Source organism: Lactuca serriola, chromosome 1 (assembly GCF_051521515.1).
Source record: "Lactuca serriola cultivar US96UC23 chromosome 1, Lser_US96UC23_V15, whole genome shotgun sequence".
Lineage (NCBI taxonomy): Eukaryota > Viridiplantae > Streptophyta > Magnoliopsida > Asterales > Asteraceae > Lactuca > Lactuca serriola.
Window position 1 is genome coordinate 85,699,155 of NC_136408.1, and position 13,178 is coordinate 85,712,332.

Here is a 13,178-nt window from a genome sequence, read left to right on the forward strand (position 1 = left end):
TAATTTGTAAATAGTTATAGATTTATAGCCTTAATTGTAGTTTTTTTTAAATTATTATTATTATTAAAAAGCAAATTATAGTTTATAGCTTTAAGTAGTTCTTTTATTATTATTATTATTATTATTATTATTATTATTATTATTATTAAAAAAGTAAATTACAAAAATGGCCCAATGGTTGTTCAAAAATTGCCCCTGTCATTTCAAAAAAATCTAACAATTACATCCTTATGTTTGGATTCGTTATGGAGATCGTCCCTCGTACTAACTAGTTAATATATCGTTAAAACCTCTATTATGCTATACAGACAGGGCAAAAAAATGAAGCCACTAGAAATTTTTTTCTAGTTATTTGCACCAAAAAAGCTCGTTAATATTAATCTCAATTTTTTTTAAACAGGCAACTATATATTAAAAAAATATTAATCTCAAATAATACCAATAAAAATGACTCAGGCGAAAAATAGGAAATCAGTTGGATGAAAAGGAGACCACTATCAATATTCAATACAACAAGTCAACAACCCAAGAATTGCAAGTGAATAAGGAGAGTTAACTTAAGAATCCTATGGGCAATATTCCAAAACTCACTAAACAAATCCACAGAAAAACCGAATCCTCATCCATATCCATTCCCCCATTTAACTACTCCCGCCCCCTATAAATAATAAAACCCACACTTTTACATCAATCACACCAAATTAATTGAGAGAGAATGACGGATGTAGCGATGTTAATGGCGGAAGAATACGAGAAGATGATGATGATGAAGAAGATGTCGAGTGATCATGAAGATCTGGAGTTGCTTCCTTTATCTACTGTGGGTTCTGGAGTATGGTGGATGAAGAAGAAGCCTCGTATGAATAAATTGGTTCATGAGCCTAAATCGAAGATCGGGATTGCAACTATTAATGGTTTCTTCTCTGCTTGATACTTGAAAATTGAAATTAATCTGTGTAGGGTTAGTGTAAATGTTTGTGTAGTTTCGTTTTCTTGTATATAGGATGCGATGTCTTTTGTTTTTGATTTTTTTCTATATGCTGTTAAACTCTATATGATTTGTAATGATCAAGAGGTTTTGAATTGAAGTTCATGTATTCAGTTGAATCGATTTTATGATCCTTGCTTCAAGACTTGATTTAGTAAATTTATAAAACCAGGTGAGATAGAAATGCAAGGCCTGGTCTTTACTCAAAATGGTCAATGAAAAACTCAATAGAATCTGTTGAACTGGATCCTTCTCAGGCTGTGATTCCGATCCACTAGGTTGAAAGTGAGGTCTTAACATGGCAGCCGGTGACCGGAGGGGGGTAGGGGGAGGCTGACGGCGGTTATGTGAGGTGATGTGGTGGTGGAAATCTAGGACGAGGCTTTGGGAGTGACTGAAGGGGAGGGTGTCTTCTTTGGTGAGAGGACCGGAGGGTCTAAATAGGAAAAATGTCAAATGAGGGCATAAAGGTAATTATACTAAGAATTAAATGATGAAAATAAACTATAATTTACTCTAAAAATATCTTCATTCAAGTGGGAGGGCGTTATAGTCATAGGGGTGAGCAAAAACTAGGTCTGTCAATCGTGTTCGGGTTGGCGTGTCGCGGGTTGACGGGTCAAAATATTCCAACCCAAACATGACCCATTTAAATATATAGGTTACGGGTTGGCGGGTCACGGGTTGACGAGTTTGGAACATAAACCCATATATGACCCGCCAACCCATTTATTTATACGGGTCACAAGTTGTCAGTTCGTGGGTCAGATTTGGGTTCGTGGGTTAGATTCCATAAATAAAATTGACAATTAAACATGAATAAATTCTTGATGGTTGATGCAAAAATATCCGAATTTTAGACACTTAAGTCTTAAACATCCAAATGAAAATTAGGAACATTCATAAAAACTTGTTCAAACTAAACATTAATACAAACATAGATAATTCAAGTGCTAAAGTAATAGCCACAATTCCCATTTTGACACTTAAGTCTTAATACTTTATACATAAATACATTTTAAAAATAAAATAATTTTTTATTAATAATATAAACGGGTTGGTGGGTCAGCCCGTTTATTTTTTGAGAAACCCTTATATGACCCGTTTAATAAACGGGTTGGCGGGTTGAAAAACTCAACCCAAACCCATTTATTTCGTGTCGTGTCGAGAATTGTCAGCCCTAGCAAAAACCGCACCGCAACTAAAATTAACCGCATAAGCCGCAACCGCAATAAAAACCGATGGTAAGGTTTTCTGTTTTTCAAAAACCGCATATTTGAGGTGCGGTGCGGTTATTAGTTTTCAAAAACCGCAAAAAAAAAAAAAAAAAAAAAATACGCACCGCACCGCATATATTATATACAATTTTTTTTTATCAATTATTAGTTTATTAAATATTAAAAATAAGACAAGTTTCATTAATGAAAGACGGATAAAATACTAGAAAACAAAAGTGTTGATTTTTTCTTATGTTTAACTTTGAAAAATGATGAAACTAAACAATTTTAAGATATTTATTGTTAATTACTATTGATTTGACGTTTTTAAGATATTAGTTGTTTGTGGTTTAAGTTAAATAGTTAATTGTCTTATACCTTATGGTTTTTTTTATTATTACAAGTAATATGTTTGAACTTTTAAAACTATTTGAGCTCTAAATTATGGTTAAAAACCACACAAAATAACTGTACCAAATCCATTTGGTTAATAACCGCAACACAGAAAAAACAAAACCGCACCGCAAAAATAGCCGCCTAACCGCACCGCAAAATAACCGCATCATGCGGTTTTGAAAATGGATTAACCGCATTTGCGATTAGTTGTGACGTTTTGGCTAATAATCGTACCGAATTGCACCGCGCTCACCCCTAGTTATAGATGCGTCCTATGCTTGATAGGCAGTACGATAGCAATGGCATAAATTATTATTTTTTTCTCCAAATATAATAACATAAAAAAATATATAAAAAATTGAAAAGTACTATTACTTTAAACGTCTTTGAAAACTTCATTGCAGAAAAACATCTTTTGACTGTGGCCGTAACAACGGGTAAAACCAAAACCAACTTCAACAACCTATAAACCATAAGATAAGACTGAAGTTTCTCTGTTTCCACCATCAAACAAGAATGCTCGGAAATTTTTGCAAACTAGTGAAGTGGTCATCTTTATGCAAAGTGTGATAATATATCTCAAGTTCACTGTCAAGTTGCATCCTTTCCGCATCATCAAAATATTTTTTGTACAACTTTAACTTTGTCACAATGACTCAAAGCTCTCATTCTATTAATTAGGTACTAAGTTCACTAAATCGGTCATCGAATTCTATAATTTGCATATCTATAACCGTGTTGAAAATTTCAACTTCAAAATGAAACTGATTAGTAACTTTAGTATTACGGCCTCTCGATGTGACATAATTTTCCGTCATTTCCACAATATTAATATTATGTTTTAGCAAACTCTGTGTCTCTTAAAGATTTCAATACATCCATTATCCCTCTAACCAAAAAAACCGCTTCTAGAATGTCTTGATCTTTTTTTTGAAGATGCTTTGACAATATGTTCATGAGGTGTAAAATTTCATACATCAAGTAAAACACCAAATCAAATGTCTTGAAATATCTTATTAGGCAATGCTTAGAATGAACTAAGAACTTCATGAATTTTTTTTCTTACCTTATTTGTGATTACATTTTATTGTTATTGCTATAGTGTTTTGATGTTGATTGTATGAACTATTTTTGGTAAAATGTGGAAGCTTTAGAGTGTCACATACTTAGGGAATAGGTGTAATGACTTACTACATGGCCTTGAATGATTAGTCGTTTTACATTGTGTAAATACTTGGTGGAGAGTCTCTGGTTTATTTAGTCATGAGCATATTTGTTGTGTCATGTGGAAAGAATTGGATTTCACGAACCCGTTTTTGTTTTTCTTTTATTTTGTTCTTGTTCTCTTGTTCTTTGAACATGATATATTAGTTCCCTAATATGTGTCACTCGGTAGTGGAAAAGAAAGAAAAAGGAAAAATAATTATATTTGATAATGTTGTTGCATTGTTTTACCTCTTAACGTGAATATTCATGAAAACCACACCCTCAACTTATCCATTTAGAACTTTAAATGTACAGAACCCAATGAAGCGGCAGTCCAAATAAAATAGAGAAGGACAACAGCAGTTCCAGAGAGACGTAACACTCCTAGAAATTACTTTAACTTTTATTGGTTCCGCTACAGTTAAAGCCGATGTTAAAATGTATTTTATTATCTTTTGTATTTGAGAAATTTGGGTGTTACAAATACAAATGATGGGAGTATTATCAAACATATAAATAAGTAACAATAGGTTTAGTTTAGGGAGGAGTCAGCCAACTATACAGCTTCAAAATTAAATATAACAATCGTTTTACAACACATGAGATGACATCATCATCAATCACTCTAGTCTACTTTCCCAAATTCCAAACTCCTAACATTACATCCATCGATCACTTCTTTTACCATTTTAAAACAAGTCAACAAACAACACCTTCTTTTAATAATATTAAAAAATATATATAACAAAAAGACAAATGGCTTCCTCCATCATACAGTCATCATCATCCTCTATCATCATAACATAGTGTATTATATCAAGACACAGTTCTTCCATAACATACACAAGCAAGATACAAATTCTTCGCCCACTTCTCCTGCAACCACCACAACAATAATTAAAATTCATCAAGGGCAAAATCGTCATTTTAATATCAAAACCAACCTTGACATGTGTGCTTGGAAACTGAGAAGTCCTTAAAGTTTCCTGAGTTTCGTCCCCGGGCTTACGGCGGGGGACGCTCAAGATCAACGCCGCCTGGTCCCACGTGGCGGCGGTTGAAGTGATGCGGTAGCCGTTGTCCCACCGCCTGTGGATGCCTTCACTTGGATAAAGAAAGTCCAACTCCACCACCTACAAAACAAATTTAATTTAAATATATCATTTTTTTTTAAAAAAATGAATTAAAAATAAATAAATTAATTTTACCTGATCACTAAATCCAGCATTGCGGGACATGACAACACCCCAGCGGGTCCCGGCGGTGGCCATGGAGGTGACATGGAAGCCTTCTCTCCATTTCTTGTTTATCCATTTGAAAGGGAAGGAGTCGCTTACTTTGTAGGATTGTTGAGAGTATTGTGTCCCTACACATTGTTATTAATTAATTAATTATTATATAATTAATTCATTTTGAAATTTGATTAAACACCAACTACTTTACAAACCTTTTGACATGACTACAAGAGAGCTTCCATTATTAGCACCTGCAATTGAGCTAATATAATAGTTCTTCTCCCATTGTTCCATAATCCATTCCTACAATAACACAAACAAATCCAAACAATAACAATCACAAAACAATAATAAGAATAATAATAATAATTAAAAAAAAAGGTGGATCATTTTTTATTTATTTAATTACCTTGTGTAAGAAAAAAGGAGACAACTCATAAACTTGACTTGAAAACCCTGTTCCAGCATCCATTATAAGGGCCCACAAGTTAGAACAAGAAGCCACAGAGCTTATAAGTAATCCATCTGCATTTCCTCTCTCAACATGTTGTGCTAATCTTGCATCAGCAACATTGTAATGATACCTAAATAAAGAATTTTTTACAATTATTTACTTAAATTGTAATATATTGATATTATAAGTGAAGAATTGTAAGTATATATGGGTAAATAAATGTAAGTAGATATTGGTTTTATTGGGAATAAAAGTACATTGTCATTTCCTACCCTAAAATATATAGGGTTAATCTCATAAAAAGACCTTATATTTTGTGTTTTTAACAGATTAAACCTCAACGTTATTTCTTGCCTGAAAAAGACCACCTTTAATTTTTAATTTTATTCCGAAAAAGCCAACTTTGTTTTTTTTTTTGAAAAAAACCCTCAAATTTCTAAATGCTTCCTAATAAACCCTAAACTTTTTTAGTTTTCCTCAAAAAACCCATCACATTTTAACAATTTGTTTGGAAAAAATGACTAAAATGGCCCCAAAATGAAAAAATACAAGGTCTTTTTTCAGGCAAAAATTAAATTTGAGGTTTAATCCGAAAAAAAAAACACAAAATATAAGGTCTTTTATGAGACTAACCCAAAAAAATTGTAAAATGTGAGGCTTTTTTCAAGAAAAACTAAAAAAGTTGAGGGTTTATTTGAGAGCATATAGAAGGTTGAGGATTTTTTTCAAAAAAAATTAAAAATTAAAGATCTTTTTCAGACAAAAAATAAATTGAGGTTTAATCCAGAAAAGACAAAATATAAGGTCTTTTATAAGATTAACCCAAATAAATATATATATTATAATTTATAAATTATACCTTTGTTTCATTGGTTGTCTGGCATTATAAACTGAAATCCATTGAGTTGCAGGAACACCCATTCTGACCTTCTTTTTAGGCTGCCCATCATCTTCTTCATCAAGATTCAATCTGCCTCTTTTTTGCCCAACTTGGATTATAATCTAAAAAACAAAAATTTAAAAAAAAGATAGATAGTAAATACCCTTTTCAGAAAAAGACAAAAGAAGCATTTTTTCACAAAAAGCAATCACCTTTTGAGCTCCATCTGTGTTTATTGGCCTAATTGCAGGATTTGGACCTAAAAGTCCCTCAAATAAAGATATTAACTTTGAATAATTAGGCTCTTCATCAAACTTCATGTTCACAACTATCTCAAGAAATTGCCTTAAAGGAGCAGGGCAAAACACACATAACATTTCTGGAGATGTCGCCATTTTCTTCTTGCAAACTAGAAATGATTTATTGTCACCCTAAAAATATACAAAAACTTTCTTTAGTATCAGATTATGTTACATATTCTCATTATTATTGTTAAAGAAATGTAGGTATGTTGCTATAAGAGGTGAAGAAATGTAAATATATTGTTGAAAAGGAGTAAAGTATGTTGTTATTTTGTGCAATAAGTATGAGATTTTGGTGTAATTAAGGAAAATATACCTGATACCCTTGCCATGGAAGTCTACCACGGTGTAGAAATACAAGTGTATATGCAAGAGACTCTAAATCATCTCTTCTACTTGCTGTTCTTCCTAAATGTGCATGCACACTAGCATATCTAACTGTTCCCCTGTTACAACATACCAAAATTATTTATTTATTAAAAAAAAAAAGACAATATAATATGAAATGATCAAATGAAGTAGTTATGAGAATGAGATTTCACCTAAACATGTCAGGCCTTTGATCGTAGTCAACATGTTGACCATTTGTACTTTCTCTCCACTTTGTTGCTGCATTTGATAGATATCATCATGTCAATGAATGTGTTAATGGAAATGTATATATATAATGGAAAACCCATGAAGGGAATTGGATGAAATGACTTACCTAGCCCTAAGTCAACAAGAAATAGTTTCTTTTCTTGAGATGTTGATGGTTGACCAAGTAAAAAATTCTCTGGCTTTACATCTCCATGAACATAACTATAAATACAAACATAACTCTTGTAATGAATATAAGAAAAAGGGAAAACATCTTATATAGTGGAATGTATATATACCCTCTTGAATGCATCTTTTCCAAAATTGATAAAGATTCCACAGCTATACAAGCCACCATTTCTGATGACATCCTGGAAAACAAAATGCAACAATAGTAAACAAGTTACCAATTTTTGAAGGGTTAAATCAAAATGCAGTAAACCACAAGAAAAAAAAAAAGAGGAAAGAATCATTTGATGTTCATAGGTTTATGGAGAACTCACGTTTGTCCAGAAGAATTCCAAACATCCCACAAACTAGGCCCCAACATGTCCATGACCTAAAATGGAGAAAAGAAATGTTATGTAGTTCATAATTTAAATAAACTAAAAACTTATTAAGTATTAGCATATACCATAACATAGTAATCTCCTTGTTTTCCTTTATAATGAACTTTAGGCACTCCATGACTCCCACCCAGAGTACTGTTTCACCAAAATAAACACAAATCCACTTCTTTAAATTCAAAAAAAGAACAATGTTAATCTGTTTTTACTAATCACTAAAATACAATATGCACATACTTGTAAACTTGCCACTCGTATGGAGGACCATAACTGCAGCCTTTGCTGTTTCTATGCTCAAACTTAAGAGCAACCTGTCACAAGTCATAACCAAAATTAAAGAAAATGAATTGCAGAAATCAGATTTTATATAAAATGTAAGCTTGATTGCTTGATGGAATAACATTACCTCTGTAGCACCAGGACCTGATATGCGATCAGTTCCACCAGATACACGACGACCAACAAATACCTGACCAAATCCACCTTTCCCTAATTTTCTTTCGACCTTATATTGAGGTGATCCACCTACTTGAACCTGAAAATCAAGGCGTTTTATAAGTAAAGAAGCATTGTAAAAATCAAAGGAAGAATAGAGAACATACCCTTTCAGGAAAAGGGGCGGTATTCCCTTCTTCTTCCTGGCCTGTAACCTTGTTAGCGCTCAAGCCACCGCTTCCATCCGCCATTGCTACTTTGAATGTCTCTTCTCCTGTTTCCTCTGTTCGTTTTTTATCCTCCTCTGCTTCAGAAATGACAACCACCGGCTTTTTTGCTAAACCCTCTTTTTTCTTCTTAGTCGGCAGCCGCGGCTTCTTTTGTTGCTTCGGTTCAACACCAACCGCCGCCGCTTCCCTAGCTGCAGCCGCTCGAGTCTTAACGTGATTACCCACCAAATGCTCCGATCGCTTATTGGGCCTACCTTCTCTCTTATTCTTCTCGACTACAGGAGCACGTGCACGGCGTACTCCATTGCGCACCTCCGGCATTCTCTATCCATACAATTGATACATAATAATAACAAAAACCTACTAATTACTGAATCTACCATCATCTATGCTGAAACCCTAAGCATAATCACTTGGCCCTCGATAAATTAACCTAAACAGAAATAAAAACAACCGATTTCCGCAGAGGGGTTCAGATAAGATTGACGGATGATGATGAAGAAGAACACAAAACTATTTGTGATTGATTTGAGATGGTCTCTGAAAAAGATAGAAGTTTTTGCATGTATGAGCTAGGTCAAATTCGAGAAGCCATTGGAGGAAAGAGAAGGTGGAGGGGCGCGTGGGTTCCCTAAATTCGTGAGATATTTTGGCTTTGAATTTTTTGATAAGATATACCCCCTCTTTTTTTTCAAAATAGTACCGTAGATTTTCCGATTTATTTATCTTGTAAGAACTTCTTACAAACATTTAATTTTATTTAATTCCAAATACATTATTTATCTTGTAAGAATATTACAAACATTTATTTTTCATTCAATTCGAAATATATTTTTTTAACGCAAACTAATTTAATCTTATAAAATAAATTTAAATATCATCTTATGGTGACAAGTGGATTAAAATTTTATTAAGAAAAACTAAATATGACATATGTCGTCATTTGATATGCGTAGGAGGATATTTAATTTCTCTGTAAACTACTTCTAAATTCACATATGTTTCTAAAGAGTTTTGAACATTCAATCTCAAGAAGAAAATACATCAAGTGATACTGTTGAACTAGATGTTTTTTGGTTCGAAGTACATTATTTATCTTGTATTTATCTTGTAAGAAGTTGGGTTTTTGTCTCGGAGACCCAACAACCTTTTACATTTGGTTTTAAAAGACAAATATTGTTTTTTTTATTATTTGCCTTTATGGACCCTCGAACTCGAAAATTACTTGTCTCTCATACCCTTATTCATTTTCGAATTTATTTAGCCGGTAAAATAGGTGTCGTGGTCGTTGACTTAGATGGTCAATTATTAATTGTGCCAAGTGTGTTATTCCAGAGTGTAAAGACGGATAAAACATTATTTATTTTCCTTAGTCGTACGTTTTATAAGAAGATGAATGAAGATTTGAACTAGGGTTTTTAACCATCTTAGCCACTATCGAGATTACATTGTTGTTGTCGAAGGTATTCTACTCTTTGAAGATTGTTTCACTATTGCATGGCTGAGAACGATAACAAAGTTGTATATCTGAGAGTTCATCTACACTGCAATGGTGTATTTGTTCGACATCCTTCTAGATATGTTGGTGGGAATCACTTCCTCTTCACTGATGTTGATTGGGCAAGTATGGATGTAAGGGACTTTTTTGATTTTATTGATAGAGATATTGGGATACTATGGATGTAAGGGACTTTTATCTAGAGGGATTCGTCCCATTATAGATGATTTGGATTTTGCCCAGTTTATAGATATCGGGTTTGAATACGTGGACATTTATGTTTATGTTGATCATAATGGGAATGGGTTGGAAGAATGGTGGGATGATGACATGAATCTAGTTATTAGTAAAGGTAATGAAAGTGGCCTTGAAGATGATGGTGTACCTAGAAATGAAGGAAACACTACCCCTGATGAAACCAATCCCAAAGTAGGTCTTGAAGATGAAGTAATTGACATTGACAAAATACCTTTGAACAAGACGATTGGGGATGAGTTTCTTAGTAAGTTATGTCCTCCAGAATGTGATACTGGTGACAATGAAGTTGAAGAAGAAGATGTTGAGATCCATTCCATTTTCGACACTGATTTGCAATGGAAGAGACAAGTACCTGTTATTGGGATGAAATTTGAAAGTCCAAAGCAGCTGAAAAATATGTTATGTAACAATGTCGTGGCAAATGGATACCAACTAGGCTTCAAGAAGAATGATCATAAAAGGTTGTTGGTGGTGTGTTGCAAAGGAGCTTGCCCATTCAGGTTATGGGCTACATGGATGAGGCAGGAGGTGTCATTTCAAATCAAGTAATTGAAGATTGAGCATAATTGTGCTAGAAACTACAAACTAGGATCAATTGTTACATACTCTTGGATAGGAAAACATTAGATTAAGGAAATTTTGCATAGACAAAAGTTAACAATTAGACAATTGAAATTGGAGGTCATCAGGAAGTTTGGAATACAGGTTAGTTTAAGTCAATGGAGAAGAGCAAAGGCACATGCATGTCTGATGGTTTGAATTACTTCAGTAAGTGTAACACCTATAATCAGAAAGACCAAGAAAAGAAAGGAAAACCCTAAGTCAAGGGGGTTGACTCGTCGAGTCCAGGGTGGAACTCGACGAGTCCGAGCAGGATCCGGGTCAAGGAGTAAGGTACCGACTTGACGAGTCGGCAAGAGAACTCGGTGAGTCCGGTCCGAAGAGGAAAACCCTAAATCCGGGACTTTGTGCACTATATATGTTGGATATAGTGTCTAAGTCCATAACTTTATTTGGTATGTACTTGATCCGACCCGGCATGGTCCATTTGGGTTGCATGGCATTGCAATACTTGGATAGACTAAATGAGAGAATATGGCACTTATGGTTATTAATATATTATAAGTTCTAATATATTAATAATAGTATTATTTAATTAGTATTTGATCAAGTATTAATCTAGTATTAATTTGGTGATCAAAGTGAGACTAATTAAATATATAAGGTTGATTATGACAAGCATCAAATCTTTTATGGTGGATTAATGATCCATGGTTTATGGGTTATGGATGTAACCATTTGGCGCTCCATGGATAGTCCATGGGAGTTACAAACCCATGGGTCATGAGAAATGAAGAGTCATGACAATTAAGAGTATTCATGTGAAAACCCTAAATTATGACACCACTATAAAAGGGACCCTTTGGCTAGTGAAATCGGACCTAATAAGGTTACTAGAGAGGGCATAACTGATTTTGAGTGCTAGAAGTATTCTCTCAAGTTATTCCAAGTTTTGTGGTGTTGTGTGAAGCATTTAAGGCACAACATTTGGGGTGCTAGGCTCACAAAGTCTTGAAGGAATCCAAGCAACAACAAGGTATGTATTTCTACTAGTTTTTATGTTTCATATATTCCCCATGCCATGCTAGTTAGGAAATAACCTTGAAAAAGAAATTTGCATGTATATAGAGAAAACATAGATTTAAGGTTATTAGGGTTGCATGTACACTTAGGAAGTGTTAGAATGCTCAAAACCCATCAGTGGTATCAGAGACTAGGATTGTTTTCTGTATACTTGATGCAAAACTGCTTGAAAATCGAAAATTATGCTCACTGTCGACTGGACTCGCCGAGTTCATGGGGAGGACTCGCCGATTCCATGTACAAATTCATCCTACTCGTCGAGTAGGATCATGCACTCGACGAGTAGGTGCGTGTTGGGCAGTCTTTTCGTGTTTTGTTGCTAGAAATGGATTAAAATCATTATCCCAATCTGTTTTGGACTTGTAAAATCTGTTTTTCAAAATGATAATGATTATGTTAATCCATTTTGCATGAATTTTATCAATTTTCAAGTATTGTATATGTTAATATGATTCTTGAAATTGCTTGACATGAATTTGTGTTCTTATGAGATTTTAGAAGATCATAGGAATTATGTGTAACCTCCATGTGTGTTTAATTCATGATCTTAATGACAATGATGATGTTCATAACTTGTCCTCAAGTTATGGATAACCAAAAGTCACTTCTTTAATTTGTGTTTAAAGAACTAAAGAGGTTTCATAAAATGAAGAGTCTTCATTTTTATGAACCATTAAAACTCATAAGTTACAAATTGAAGAGACTTGGAATAGTTTCAATTCTTGCCCTCAAGTTTTGGAATTTGAAAAGTCTTACCCTCTAATAATTTAATTCCAAATTAAACCTTGGATTTTTAAAAAGTTTAAAAATCAACACTTATACTATTATTATAATTTTATTATATAGATATGTATAAGAATATGTCGTTCTTACTGTTAGTAGGCCTCATTCACGAAGTCGGTCTATAAGGGGGGTATAAGGTTGTTGCTTATAAAATGGTGACTTAATGGGTGTCCACTCTCACCCACCGCTTCCTTGATCGGTGGAGGGTCGTTAGCCGAACAGGTAGGATATGACTTTAAATTCTCATTAAAAGTATAATGAATTATAAAGTAACTATACATTATAAATTCTCAATCTTAGTTACTTTAGGAAAATGTGAATTTGGTGCTAGCCCATAAAATTACACTTTGTACCTTACCAAGTCGTTAGTGGAGCGTGTGTGGTTAACTGGCACACTAACATGGACTAGTAAGAGTGGCAAAGGGTAACTTGACTTTATTATAGATCGGTGGAGCGTGTGTGGTTAACCGGCACATCGATTATGTAATATTGTTAAGGGTACCAAGT

At 33.7% G+C, this 13,178-nt stretch overlaps 1 protein-coding gene across 1 annotated transcript; it reads right to left on the minus strand.

Annotated features, from left to right (window-relative positions):
- Positions 1–4,338: 4,338 nt before the first annotated feature.
- LOC145094047 (casein kinase 1-like protein HD16) lies at positions 4,339–9,143 on the minus strand. The gene is made up of 16 exons (XM_079032310.1): positions 8,426–9,143; positions 8,230–8,358; positions 8,061–8,134; positions 7,892–7,961; positions 7,761–7,816; positions 7,557–7,628; positions 7,385–7,479; positions 7,221–7,287; positions 6,995–7,124; positions 6,589–6,807; positions 6,356–6,498; positions 5,452–5,626; positions 5,255–5,345; positions 5,016–5,173; positions 4,752–4,940; positions 4,339–4,683 (listed from the first exon to the last, which is right to left on the minus strand). Exons 1-16 carry the CDS (start codon positions 8,807–8,809, stop codon positions 4,624–4,626), a joined length of 2,112 nt encoding a protein of 703 aa, XP_078888436.1. The 5' UTR covers positions 8,810–9,143; the 3' UTR covers positions 4,339–4,623.
- Positions 9,144–13,178: the final 4,035 nt, after the last annotated feature.